Here is a 15,192-nt window from a genome sequence, read left to right as displayed (position 1 = left end):
TGAACAGATCAATGAACCTGCAGTGTCACAGTGAACCGATCAATGAACCTGCAGTGTCACAGTGAGCAGATCAATGAACCTGCAGTGTCACAGTGAGCAGATTAATGAACCTGCAGTGTCACAGTGAGCCGATCAATGAGCCTGCAATATCACAGTGAGCAGATCAATGAGCCTGCAGTGTCACAGTGAACCGATCAATAACCTGCAGTGTCAGAGTGAGCAGATCAATGAACCTGCAGTGTCACAGTGAGCAGATAAATGAACCTGCAGTGTCACAGTGAGCCGATCAATAACCTACAGTGTCAGAGTGAGCAGATCAATGAACCTGCAGTGTCACAGTGAGCAGATCAATGAACCTGCAGTGTCACAGTGAGCAGATCAATGAACCTGCAGTGTCACAGTGAGCAGATCAATGAACCTGCAGTGTCACAGTGAGCAGATCAATGAACCTGCAGTGTCACAGTCACCCGATCAATGAACCTGCAGTGTCACAGTGAACCGATCAATGAACCTGCAGTGTCACAGTGAACCGATCAATGAACCTGCAGTGTCACAGTGAACCGATCAATGAACCTGCAGTGTCACAGTGAGCCAATCAATGAACCTGCAGTGTCACAGTGAACCGATCCATGAACCTGCAGTGTCACAGTGAACCGATCAATGAACCTGCAGTGTCACAGTGAGCAGATCAATGAACATGCAGTGTCACAGTGAGCCGATCAATGAACCTGCAGTGTCACAGTGAACCGATCAATTAACCTGCAGTGTCACAGTGAGCAGATCAATGAACCTGCAGTTTCAGAGTGAGCAGATCAATGAACCTGCAGTGTCACAGTGAGCCGATGAATGAGCCTGCAGTATCACAGTGAGCAGATCAATGAGCCTGCAGTGTCACAGTGAACCGATCAATAACCTGCAGTGTCAGAGTGAGCAGACCAATGAACCTGCAGTGTCACAGTGAGCAGATCAATGAACCTGCAGTGACACAGTGAGCCGATCAATAACCTGCAGTGTCACAGTGAGCAGATCAATAAACCTGCAGTGTCACAGTGAGCAGATCAATGAACCTGCAGTGTCACAGTGACCCGATCAATGAACCTGCAGTGTCACAGTGAACCGATCAATGAACCTGCAGTGTCACAGTGAACCGATCAATGAACCTGCAGTGTCACAGTGAACCGATCAATGAACCTGCAGTGTCACAGTGAGCCGATCAATGAACCTGCAGTGTCACAGTGAACCGATCAATGAACCTGCAGTGTCACAGTGAACCGATCAATGAACCTGCAGTGTCACAGTGAGCAGATCAATGAACCTGCAGAGTCACAGTGAGCCGATCAATGAACCTGCAGTGTCACAGTGAACCGATCAATGAACCTGCAGTGTCACAGTGAGCAGATCAATGAACCTGCAGTGTCACAGTGAGCAGATCAATGAACCTGCAGTGTCACAGTGAGCCGATCAATGAGCCTGCAGTATCACAGTGAGCAGATAAATGAGCCTGCAGTGTCACAGTGAACCGATCAATAACCTGCAGTGTCAGATTGAGCAGATCAATGAACCTGCAGTGTCACAGTGAGCATATCAATGAACCTGCAGTGTCACAGTGAGCCGATCAATAACCTGCAGTGTCAGAGTGAGCAGATCAATGAACCTGCAGTGTCACAGTGAGCAGATCAATGAACCTGCAGTGTCACAGTGAGCAGATCAATGAACCTGCAGTGTCACAGTGAGCAGATCAATGAACCTGCAGTGTCACAGTGAGCAGATCAATGAACCTGCAGTGTCACAGTGACCCGATCAATGAACCTGCAGTGTCACAGTGAACCGATCAATGAACCTGCAGTGTCACAGTGAGCCGATCAATGAACCTGCAGTGTCACAGTGAACCGATCAATGAACCTGCAGTGTTACAGTGAACCGATCAATGAACCTGCAGTGTCACAGTGAACCGATCAATGAACCTGCAGTGTCACACTGAACTGATCAATGAACCTGCAGTGTCACAGTGAGCCGATCAATGAGCCTGCAGTGTCACAGTGAGCAGTTCAATGAACCTGCAGTGTCACAGTGAGCCGATCAATGAACCTGCAGTATCACAGTGAGTAGATCAATAAACCTGCAGTGTCACAGTGACCCGATCAATGAACCTGCAGTGTCACTGTGAGCAGATCAATGAACCTGCAGTGTTACAGTGAACCGATCAATGAACCTGCAGTGTCACAGTGAGCAGATGAATGAACCTGCAGTGTCAGTTAACCGATCAATGAACCTGCAGTGTCACAGTGAGCAGATCAATGAACCTGCAGTGTCAGTTAACCGATCAATGAACCTGCAGTGTCACAGTGAGCAGATCAATGAACCTGCAGTTTCACAGTGAGCAGATCAATGAACCTGCAGTGTCACAGTGAGCCGATCAATGAACCTGCAGTGTCACAGTGAACCGATCAATGAACCTGCCGTGTCACAGTCAGCCGATCAATGAACCTGCAGTGTCACAGTGAACCGATCAATGAACCTGCAGTGTCACAGTGAACCGATCAATGAACCTGCAGTGTCACTGTGAGCCGGTCAATGAACCTGCAGTGTCACAGTGAACCGATCAATGAACCTGCAGTGTCACAGTGAACCGATCAATGTACCTGCAGTGTCACAGTGAGCAGATCAATAACCTGCAGTGTCAGAATGAGCAGATCAATGAACCTGCAGTGTCACAGTGAGCAGATCAATGAACCTGCATTGTCACAGTGAGCAGATCAATGAACCTGCAGTGTCACAATGAGCAGATCAATGAACCTGCAGTGTCACAGTGACCCGATCAATGAACCTGCAGTGTCACAGTGAACCGATCAATGAACCTGCAGTGTCACAGTGAACCGATCAATGAACCTGCAGTGTCACAGTGAGCCGATCAATGAACCTGCAGTGTCACAGTGAGCCGATCAATGAACCTGCAGTGTCACAGTGAACCGATCAATGAACCTGCAGTGTCACAGTGAGCAGATGAATGAACCTGCAGTGTCACAGTGAGCCGATCACTGAACCTGCAGTGTCACAGTAAGCCGATCAATGTACCTGCAGTGTCACAGTGAGCAGATCAATGAACCTGCAGTGTCACAGTGAACCGATCAATGAACCTGTAGTGTCACAGTGAACTGATCAATGAACCTGCAGTGTCACAGTGAGCCGATCAATGAACCTGCAGTGTCACAGTGAGCAGATCAATGAACCTGCAGTGTCACAGTGAGCCGATCAATGAACCTGCAGTGTCACAGTGGGTAGATCAATAAACCTGCAGTCTCACAGTGACCCGATCAATGAACCTGCAGTGTCACAGTAAGCCGATCAATGTACCTGCAGTGTCACAGTGAGCCGATCAATGAACCTGCAGTGTCACAGTGAGCCGATCAATGAACCTGCAGTGTCACAGTGAGCCGATCAATGAACCTGCAGTGTCACTGTGAGCAGATCAATGAACCTGCAGTGTCACAGTGAACCGATCAATGAACCTGCAGTGTCACAGTGAGCAGATCAATAAACCTGCAGTGTCACAGTGAACCGATCAATGAACCTGCAGTGTCACAGTGAGCCGATCAATGAACCTGCAGTGTCACAGTGAGCAGATCAATGAACCTGCAGTGTCACAGTGAGCCGATCAATGAACCTGCAGTGTCACAGTGAACCGATCAATAACCTGCAGTGTCAGAATGAGCAGATCAATGAACCTGCAGTGTCACATTGAGCAGATCAATGAACCTGCAGTGTCACAGTGAGCAGATCAATGAACCTGCAGTGTCACAATGAGCAGATCAATGAACCTGCAGTGTCACAGTGACCCGATCAATGAACCTGCAGTGTCACAGTGAACCGATCAATGAACCTGCAGTGTCACAGTGAACCGATCAATGAACCTGCAGTGTCACAGTGAGCCGATCAATGAACCTGCAGTGTCACAGTGAGCCGATCAATGAACCTGCAGTGTAACAGTGAACCGATCAATGAACCTGCAGTGTCACAGTAAGCCGATCAATGTACCTGCAGTGTCACAGCGAGCAGATCAATGAACCTGCAGTGTCACAGTGAACCGATCAATGAACCTGCAGTGTCACAGTGAACTGATCAATGAACCTGCAGTGTCACAGTGAGCCGATCAATGAACCTGCAGTGTCACAGTGAGCAGATCAATGAACCTGCAGTGTCACAGTGAGCCGATCAATGAACCTGCAGCGTCACAGTGAGCAGATCAATGAACCTGCAGTGTCACAGTGAGCCGATCAATGAACCTGCAGTGTCACAGTGAGTAGATCAATAAACCTGCAGTGTCACAGTGACCCGATCAATGAACCTGCAGTGTCACAGTAAGCCGATCAATGTACCTGCAGTGTCACAGTGAGCCGATCAATGAACCTGCAGTGTCACAGTGAGCCGATCAATGAACCTGCAGTGTCACAGTGAGCCGATCAATGAACCTGCAGTGTCACTGTGAGCAGATCAATGAACCTGCAGTCTCACAGTGAGCCGATCAATGAACCTGCAGTGTCACTGTGAGCAGATCAATGAACCTGCAGTGTCACAGTGAGCCGATCAATGAACCTGCAGTGTCACAGTGAACCGATCAATAACCTGCAGTGTCAGAATGAGCAGATCAATGAACCTGCAGTGTCACAGTGAGCAGATCAATGAACCTGCAGTGTCACAGTGAGCAGATCAATGAACCTGCAGTGTCACAATGAGCAGATCAATGAACCTGCAGTGTCACAGTGACCCGATCAATGAACCTGCAGTGTCACAGTGAACCGATCAATGAACCTGCAGTGTCACAGTGAACCGATCAATGAACCTGCAGTGTCAAAGTGAGCCGATCAATGAACCTGCAGTGTCACAGTGAGCCGATCAATGAACCTGCAGTGTCACAGTGAACCGATCAATGAACCTGCAGTGTCACAGTGAACCGATCAATGAACCTGCAGTGTCACAGTGAGCCGATCAAGGAACCTGCAGTGTCACAGTGAACCGATCAATGAACCTGCAGTGTCACAGTGAGCCGATCAATGAACCTGCAGTGTCACAGTGAACCGATCAATGAACCTGCAGTGTCACAGTGAGCTGGGCTTTGAGGAGTCCTGGCAGTGGAGTTGCTTTGTTAAAGCCCTCAGACATGGAACTGTCCTGATGATCCACAAACCTTTAAATATTTCTTCTCAATATAACTAGATTTAAAACCAGCCTTCTGGGAAACAACAACTGCATTAGACAGGGTTAAGTGTGTCTTAGATCACCTTAGCTTGTTTGACATACAGATGTCGTGATTCTTCCCTTGATCTATTTCTGCCAGGATTGTATTAATGAGGTGGGTATAGCTTTACTGGAGAGCCAGGGGCTCAGTATTTTTAACTTTTGTTCCATTTAGCCAGTGTTTTGTCACCGATCTCGTGTGTTTGAATTTGTCAAGGAGAGGTAGGTCAGAAACCTTAACTTGCACCTAAGTTGTAGATATCTGGTGGAGATTAGCCATAGTGTAGCCCAGTAAATGAAGATGCTCTTTTGTGGAATTAATAGGCAGCAATCTCTGTATCGTTTGGTAGCAATTCTACCTCCCCACTACCTCTTCAACCCCTCCGCTGCCTCAGTGCTGTCAGACTACTGAAAGTATAGTGAACAGTGAGGAGGATAGTGATAGACTTCAAGAGGACATAGACAGGCTGGCGGAATGGGCGTACCCGTGGTAGATGAAATTTAACGCAGAAAAGTGCAAAGTGATACATTTTGGTAGGAAGAATGAGGAGAGGCAATATAAACTAAAGGGTACAATTCTAAAGGGGGTGCATGAACAGAGAGACCTGGGGGTATATGTGCACAAATCGTTGAAGGTGGCAGGGCAGGTTGAGAAAGCGGTTAAAAAGGCGGTCATAAATAGAGGCATAGAGTACAAAAGCAAGGAAGTTATGATGAACTTTTATAAAACATTGATTCAGCCTCAACTGGAGTATTGTGTCCAATTCTGGGCACCACACTTTAGGAAGGGTGTGAATGTCTTAGAGAGGGTGCAGAAAAGATTTACTAGAATGGTTCCAGGTATGAGGGACTTCAGTTACGTGGATAGACTGGAGAAGCTGGGGCTGCTTTCCTTAGAGCAGAGAAGGTTGAGAGGAGATTTGATAGAGATGTTCAAAATCATGAGGGGTCTAAACAGAGTAGATAGAGAGAAACTGTTCCCATTGGCGGAAGGATTGAGAACCAGAGGACACAGATTTTAGGTAATTGGCAGAAGAACTAATGGCGACATGAGGAAAAACTTTTTTATGCAGCGAGTGGTTAGGATCTGGAATGCACTTCCTGAAAGGGTGGTGGCAGCAGATTCAATCGTGGCTTTTAAAAGGGAATTGGATAAGTACCTAAAGGAAAAAAATTGCAGGGCTACGAGGAAAGGGCGGGGGAGTGGGACTAGCTGAAGTGCTCTTGCAGAGAGCCGGCACGGGCTCGATGGGCCGAATGGCGGCCTTCTGTGCTGTAACCATTCTATGATTCTATGAGCTTTAACTTCTTCCAGTTAAACATCAGGAAGACCAAAGCTATCATCTTTGCTCCTGCCACGAAGTACCTTCCCTAGCCACCCAATTCATGCCCCTCCCTGGCCAGAGGCTAACCTCCTGCCCTTTAGAAGACCCCACAGAAGCTCACAGGGAAGGGAAGGCCAGGACCCAGATATGCCACGACCTGGCCTAATTTGCAGCCCTCTTGCCCCACTTCCATTCGATGACAGGAACGGGCCAGAAGGGCCACGGATTTTTGACCGCAAAATATACTAGTAAAACATTTTTTATAAATGGCCTGCACTTTCCTGAAAAAGCTCAAGTGTATTTCTCTAATTTTCAAAGAAGATAAAGCCTCATAATAACAGGTTCCATTGCTGACTATGTTGGCTGAGGTACTGCAGCCGTAATAATCCTGAGTGGTTGCACCATGGGAAGGTGGAGTTATGGCTTCCCCTACATTTGGCTTAGGGGTTGAGGAATTTGGAAATATTCTGAGGAGATAGGGGCAAAAGGCTATGTGCTGGAACACTTAAATTTGATTCATTCATTGGATTGTGTAAAAGAAATGATAATACTGCATCAATGCAGGGAATATCAGTGAAGGCACCATCGGTGCAGGAGCCATCCATACAGGGGCCATCAGTACAGGGGTCATCGGTACAGGGGCCATCCGTACAGGGGCCATCGGTACAGGGGTCATCGGTACAGGGGCCATCGGTACAGGGGTCATCGGTACAGGGGCCATCGGTGCTGGGACCATCGGTACAGGGGCCATCGGTACAGGGGCCATCAGTACAGGGGCAATCGGTGCTGGGACCATCGGTACAGGGGCCATCGGTACAGGGGCCATCGGTACTGAGGCCATCAGTACAGGGGCAATCGGTGCTGGGACCATCGGTACAGGGGCCATCGGTACAGGGGCCATCGGTGCTGGGACCATTGGTACAGGGGCCATCGGTACAGGGGCCATCGGTGCTGGGACCATCGGTACTGGGGCCATCGGTACAGGGGCCATCGGTACGGGGCAATCGGTGCTGGGACCATCGGTGCTGGGACCATCGGTACTGGGACCATCGATATAGGGACCATCAGTACTGGGACCATCGGTACTGGGGCCATCGGTACAGGGGCCATCGGTGCTGGGACCATCGGTACTGGGGCCATCGGTGCTGGGACCATCGGTACAGGGACCATCGGTACTGGGGCCATCGGTACAGGGGCCATCAGTACAGGGGCCATCGGTGCTGGGACCATCGGTACTGGGGCCATCGGTACAGGGGCCATCAGTACAGGGGCCATCGGTACTGGGGCCATCAGTACAGGGGCCATCGTTACAGGGACTATCAGTACAGGGGCCATCGGTACAGGGGCCATCGGTACTGGGGCCATCGGTACAGGGACTATCAGTACAGGGGCCATCGGTACAGGGGCCATCAGTACAGGGGCCATCGGTACAGGGACTATCAGTACAGGGGCCATCGGTACAGGGGCCATCGGTACAGGGGCCATCGTTACAGGGGCCATCGGTACAGGGACTATCAGTACAGGGGCCATCGGTACAGGGGCCATCGGTATAGGGGCCATCAGTGGTGGGACCATCGGTACAGGGGCCATCGGTACTGGGGCCATCAGTACAGGGACTATCGGTACAGGGGCCATCAGTACAGGGACCATTGGTACAGGTGCCATCGGTAAAGGGGCCATCGGTGTTGGGGCCATCGGTACAGGAACCATCGGTACAGGGGCCATCAGTGCTGGGACCATCGTTACAGGGGCCATCGGTGCTGGGACCATCGGTACAGGGACCATCGGTACAGGGACCATCGGTGCTGGGACCATCGGTACAGGAACCATCGGTACAGGGGCCATCGGTACTGGGGCCATCAGTACAGGGACTATCGGTACAGGGGCCATCAGTACAGGGACCATTGGTACAGGTGCCATCGGTAAAGGGGCCATCGGTGTTGGGGCCATCGGTACAGGAACCATCGGTACAGGGGCCATCGGTACAGGGGCCATCGGTGCTGGGACCATCAGTACAGGGGCCATCGGTACAGGGGCCATCGGTACTGGGGCCATCAGTACAGGGACTATCGGTACAGGGGCCATCAGTACAGGGGCCATCGGTGCTGGGACCATCGTTACAGGGGCCATCGGTATAGGGGCCATCGGTGCTGGGACCATCAGTACAGGGACTTTCAGTACAGGGGCCATCGGTACTGGGGCCATCAGTACAGGGACTATCAGTACAGGGGCCATCGGTACAGGGGCCATCGGTACAGGGGCCATCGGTGCTGGGACCATCGGTACTGGGGCCATCAGTACGGGGACCATTGGTACAGGGGCCATCGGTGTTGGGGCCATCGGTGTTGGGGCCATCGGTACAGGAACCATCGGTACAGGGGCCATCGGTGCTGGGACCATCGGTACAGGGACCATCGGTACAAGGGCCATCGGTACAGGGGCCATCGGTACAGGGACCATCGGTGCTGGGACCATCGGTACAGGGGCCATCGGTGTTGGGGCCATTGGTACAGAGGCCATCAGTACAGGGGCCATTGGTGAAGGGACCATCAGTACAGGCCATTGGCGCTGGGACCCACATGTTGGCAAAATGCTGTGACTCTAGAACTTCCTCATGGTTAGTACAAGTATACCAGCACTGAGAGAAATGATGGTTGATGCTGTGGAGCCAATACTAAAATGTGCTTTAATGATATCTCTTTTATCCTTCTTACAGCCAGAGCAGCCCGCTACACAGCCAGCGGAGTCACTACTCGACCTGGACTTTGATCCTTTCAAACCAGACCAGGTCACTCCAATAACACAAAGTCAGTCACCGCTTGCTCAGGTCTGTGGTACAGAGTTTCTTGCTTATTTGTAAGGAGTAACTGGAGAGCTACCGATATTGACTGTGGTGGGTTTGTTAACAGGGGAGGGGGGGAGGAGTTTTGACTCCACAGCAAGCGTCTCTTTTTTTCTACAGGATCCCCGCTTGGATGTCAGCCTGATTGACAGGCTTAGCTCCCTGTCGGGCGGGGAGCACGTCGAAGGAGGCGACAGGAGCAGTTAGGGAGTCTGCTGCTGCATTAATGGTAGCGTGGGAGGGGTAATCCTGCTCCTCCTGGCCCACAAACAAAGCTGTAAAGGCACTTACCATTTCCCCAAGGTAGTACTCGCCTCCCTTGAGCTGCTGGGTTTCCCGAGCCTGGGAAGACAGGTTAAATGTGAGGCTCCCAGTCTCATTATAATATTTAACTGGGCAACCCACCCCCTGTCCCGCCTCTATTAAACCCAGAAGGAGGCGGATTGGGGTCGGGTTTGAGATTTAAATCTTTATACATCTCACCTGACTCCAACCCACCCGTTTTTGGGGGTTAATATTACCCCCGTGTGAATTAATAAAACTTACCTGAGTGGAAACAGCACCACCCAGTTCCTAACACTTTACTTTTAAAATGTAATCTGAGTCCCTCAGCTGTTGAAATTGGCCACACAGTATCAGGTTCCAATGTTTCCTTGATTTAAATCTTCCTGCGTACCTTTGTGTTTCTTGGCCTGGAGTTACCTCATGTGCGCAACACAGAAATTAGGCTCAAAAGTGCACCAATACGGTGCCCATTTTGCCAGTGTCAAGTTACATTCAAGTATCCTCCCAATCTCATTAGAATACGCCTGAACTGAAAATGGGCATATATCAGCATAAACAATCAGGACCCAAGGAAACGCCAAATTTCAACTTATTGAACCATCATTCATGCACATCAGATACTGGGGGTGATTTTCATTCAGAAGTCGGGAAGGAGGCGGGACTACAGCTTTCGGGGTTGTAGTCCCGCCTCCATTGAGATGCGGCCAATCCACGCGATTTTAACTTGATTGACCTTGTTGAGCCCGCCCAGCGGGCTCAGCAGGCCAATTAAGGGCCACCCGGCAACAGGTGACATCACAGACTGAAATTTCATCTGTCAAGATGTTTTGACAGATGAAATATCAGTGTTTCACAGCTGTTTGAAGCTGTCAAACACTGACAGTCTTACTTCTAATCTGAGTCCTTCTACACAGACTCAGTTAGAAATCTCACTGGCACAGAAAGCTGCAGGCTGTCACTTTTGACAGTTCGCAGCCATTCTGCTTTCTGTGCCGGTTAGATGATGGACTCCCGAAACCTAGAGGAAGGAAGGCTGAAAAGGTAAGTACAGGTCATTTAAACTTCTTTACACACTTTAGACACACCAAACACACTTACCTTTGCACTCATGCACCCATCACTTACCTGAACACCGACATCTCGACCCTTCCAAGTCCTTCAACCTGACGGCCTGACTCCTCTAACTTGGCATGGTTTGGAGCCATCAGGAATCCCACACTTCAAGCTTTAAAATAGGGATTAAGCTAAAAACTGCCTGTTAACTACCTGTTCACAGGCAGTTAATTGGCACTAATCCCTTCCCGCCTTGGGTAGGTGGGTCCCAGTGCGGGGCGGGTACCCGCCTCCTTTGAAACTTACATGGAGGCGGGTTGGGGGCGGGATGGTGTCGGGACCCCTGAATTCGGGACTGTAACCCCCCGCACGCCTCCAATCCCGACTCCACGGGTCAATGAAAATTGACCCCAGGATGTTTAAGAACTTGCAATAGGGGAAGCTTTTCCATTTTTAATGTGACTTACACTTTGGCATAAAAATGCATTCAAAGAAACAGGAAATGTTGAGCAGGTCTCGGTGAGGATAAATTTTAAATAAACGCTCAAAAAATTGCACCAGAAGATGACTTTGTTTCCTGTTGCGCCTGAAAATCTTGTCTCAACATGAAGAGAGAGCCCAGACAAGCGCGATTGCAAAATACTCACATTTGTGGGCGGAGATTCGTTTGGGCGGAGGATTTAGATGGACGTTAATTTTCGAGGAGACTTGGGTGTTTTGTGGTTACACTTAGCTCAAAATTGCATCATCTTTAAGGCATGTCATTGGTTTACGCCCAGTTTACGTCTGTCTATGGGGCCAAATGAGGAGGAAACTTTGAGTCGTTAACTTGTGATTATTTGATCACAGTCTATACTGTGAAAACTTTTGAACATTACGCTCACAGGCTTAGCTGAAGCAGACAGCACAGAAACTGGGGACTCGCCAAGCAGTCATGAGAGATCTGGTTAACACCTATTAGTCAGATATTTTTTTTAAAACTGATCTTTCTTGTGACAATTCAAAATTGGCCCTTCAGTACAAGCTGCCAAATAATGTAATGTTATTTATTTTCTCTATTGATTTAATATCTCACAGTTTGTATTTAGCACATATAATGGGCGGTAAATTGATCTTGGGCTGTAGCACAGAACGGGTGATAGCGAATCGGCTGCCCATTTTACATACTACCCGATTTGCTTTTCCATTGAAGCCAGTGGCGTGGTGTAAAATAGCCCATTCACTATTGCCCATTCTGCGCTACTGCCCAAGACCAATTTAGCCCCCAATATTGTGTTAGTGAAAATGGGCCGTGAGAAAAATCCAGCAAAAGCCACGACTTCTCTTTTCACGGGTGGGGGAGGGGTGAAGGGTGCCAGGCAGCCCGATAGCAGATGGTGACCCCAGCAGGGCCTCATTTAAATCTCTGCAGTGTTCCGCCCAACAACCAGCTAAATTGTCTACCTGTCCAGTGAGTGGAAGTGGATATCTGGCGGCAGGAGGCCTGAGCCGGGGGCCCGTGTAAACAGTGGGGGTGTGTAAGGCTCTGAGCAGGATCGGGAGGAGGAGAAGCCTTTAACAAGGATCAGGAGGGGGAGAAGCCAATAGCAAGGATCAGGACAGGAGAGGGATGGGGGAAAGGATCTGTCAAAGATCGGGAGTGGAGTAGCCCCAAGGCACAAGGGAGGCCCAAGGCTTCCTTGATAGACCCGGAGGACTCCTGCCTCACCTGTCCCACAAGGAAACCTAAAATAAAGCTTTTAAACTTACCTTCTAGGCCTCTTCTGGTCCATGATCTGGTTCCCACAGGTTTGCCTGAGGGGGAAGCCATCGCTGTTCCCCTCGCTCAGACCTTCAACTAAAATTGCAGATGGGGATCTGATGACATCATCGGACACATCTGCACAGTTAAAGAAAGTTCCTACTTCTTTCCTGTGGGCGTCCTGCTCAAAAGAGCAGGTTAATATCGGAACATGGCGGGAAGGTAGCAGGATCAGAGGAACTAAGTGACTTGCCTAATTTAACCGCCCCCCCCCCCACACCGTGTAGTTTCTGCTACCTGAAAGGGTGATGGAAGCAGATTCAATAGTGACTTTCAAAAGGGAATTGGATATGTACTTGAAAAGGAAAAGTTGCAGGGCTACAGGGAAAGAGTGGGGGAGTGGGGCTAATTGGAAAGCTCTTTCAGAGAGCCCCCTTCTGTGCTGTAAGATTCTATGATTGACATCCTGGGGCAGTGATTTGAATTGGAAGCTGTGACTTGGGTCAGGTCTATGTGGGTGGCTGGGCCTCTTTGCAGCACCTTTGACAGACAGCTCTGTGACCAGGTGTTTCTAATTGTGGGCGTTTAGTAGCCCGCATGGGCTCAGCTCAGCAGTCAGTCTGAAGCCAGCAGAGAGAATTATGTCAGCATCTAGCATTATGGTAATGCTTCACCACATAAGAAGTGAGCAATTGTGTTTCAAAGATTAATTTTACATTGAGGCTTAGTAAGTAGAAGCATTTGGTTACTTCTGTAGAAGGGTTTTGACCCGAAATGTTGACTCCATTTCTCTCTCCACGGATGTTGCCTGGCCTGCTGAGTTTTTCCAGCATTTTCTGTTGTTATTTTGGTTACTTTGTCATTTTGAAGAGAATGGTAAAGATTATAATTACAGTACTATTAATTTACCTGTTTAATGTTAAATACATTTGTCTGTTGGTTTATAACCTGAGGCTGCGTCTGATAGAATGGCTATTCATCCATCTCCCAAACAGCAGGAGGTGACGTGGCTGCGAGTGGTATTCCATACAGTGGCAAAGATTCTCTATTCGATTCTTGAGATCTGTCTTGATATTGGGCAGGCAAATTAACACTCCAGTTAATTGGGGACAAAAGTTCCACAGGGGATTGTTCCTTATTGTTGAATCCATGTATTAGATGGGTCTCTCGAACAGTAATCCATCAGCTGGTTTCCATTGACAAGGTTTAGAAATTACCTCTTCGTTCTGGCTGCTCATGGTGATGATTATTTTCAATTTTTAAAGGCAAGTGTAATGAATATGGTACCAATCATCGATTCAATGATTATTCAAAACCCTTGTAACGTTTTGACACTTATGCCTGGAATTTCCGAGGAGCTTCTCCAATGGGAGATTGGTGGAACCCCCGGAGAAATGGCGTATAACACCACATAAATTCAAAGCCTTAATGAGAAATAAACACTTTTCAATACGGATGACCAACAGTTCTCACCACAAACTCCATACCCTCACCACTGATTCCATTCCCCTCCCAGTGTCTCAGGCTAAACCAGACTGCAACCTCAGTGCTCTATTCAACCCTGACCTGAGCTTCTGACCCCATATCCTTTCCATCACAAAGAGGGCCTACTTCCACCTCTGTGACATTGCCTACCTCCGTCTCTTCCTCAGGACATCTGCCGCTGAAACCTTATCTATTCCTCCAGACTCGACTATTCTCTCCTGGCAGGCCCCCCATCCTCCATCCTCTGTAAACTTTGAACCTTCCAGCCCATATTCTATCCCACACCAGGTCCCTCTCACCCACTAATCTTACCCTCACTGATCTACATTGGCTGCCAATCCCCAACACCTCACCTTAAATCCCTTCATAGCCCCACCCCGCCTTGTCTCTGTAACTTTCTCCTGACCTATAACCTTCCTGTCTCTTTGAACTCTCCATCCCTCTAACACTGGCATCTTGTTCAGCCCCTCTCCCTTTGCCCCACCATTGGCGTTGTGCCTTTAACCATCTAGGCCCTACACTGTGGAATTCCCTCCCTAAAACCCTCCACCTCCCTCTCCTACTTTAAGACCCTCCTTAAAACCTAACTCTTTAGCCAAGCTTTTAGTCACCCCTCCTGATAGCTCCTTCTTTGGCTCGGCAGTCATTGATTGATTATTTTTCTGTGAAACATCTTGGGACAATATTCTGCGTTAAAGTGCTAAATAAATGTAGTTATTGTTGTACAGGTAGACTATCCTTTATCCGAAAACCTCGGGACCAGCCGTGTTTTGGTTTTCGGAAAATTTCGGATTTCAGAAGGTATTTTATAAGACTGGGAAATTTGTCGGGGGTGGGGGGTCGGGGGTGGGGGTCGGCATCGGCGGGGGGGTCGGCGGGGGTCAGGGTCGTGTGCACGACTTACGCTGAACGAAAAAACTTTCGGTTTTCAGAGGATTTCGGTTTTCGGAAGTGCGGATAAAGGATACACTATCCCTTATCCGAAAGGGTGGGGTCGGGGGTCGGGGGGGGGTAGAAAAGACTATCGGACAGGCTGCTGCAGCTATTGGACGGGCCACTGTATTGTTGGGTTCACTCTCCCGGTATACCTCCTTCACACTGCCCGGCTCAGCCTGCAATCTCCTACCCAGGAGGGAACTCAGTGACCCTCTGCCCTGCTCAGCGTAAGTCGTGCGCCACTCTGGTCATGTCGTGCGCACGACTTACACTGAACGAAAAAACTTTCG

The 15,192-nt window shown here is 49.3% G+C and overlaps 1 protein-coding gene across 10 annotated transcripts in view; it reads left to right on the top strand.

Annotated features, from left to right (window-relative positions):
• The window catches only part of amph (amphiphysin), a 529,225-nt gene that overhangs the window by 415,313 nt on the left and 98,720 nt on the right, over positions 1–15,192 (top strand). For all 10 annotated transcript variants that reach the window (XM_085993363.1, XM_085993361.1, XM_085993365.1 and 7 more), the window contains one exon: positions 9,277–9,387. In XM_085993363.1, coding sequence (XP_085849489.1) covers positions 9,277–9,387 — 111 coding nt within the window. The remainder of the gene's footprint in view (positions 1–9,276; positions 9,388–15,192) is intronic.

This window comes from Somniosus microcephalus, chromosome 7, assembly GCF_052327205.1.
Source record: "Somniosus microcephalus isolate GS21.2 chromosome 7, FLI_Smic_1.0, whole genome shotgun sequence".
Classification (NCBI taxonomy): domain Eukaryota; kingdom Metazoa; phylum Chordata; class Chondrichthyes; order Squaliformes; family Somniosidae; genus Somniosus; species Somniosus microcephalus.
This window is presented reverse-complemented; position numbering and strand designations above follow the sequence as displayed.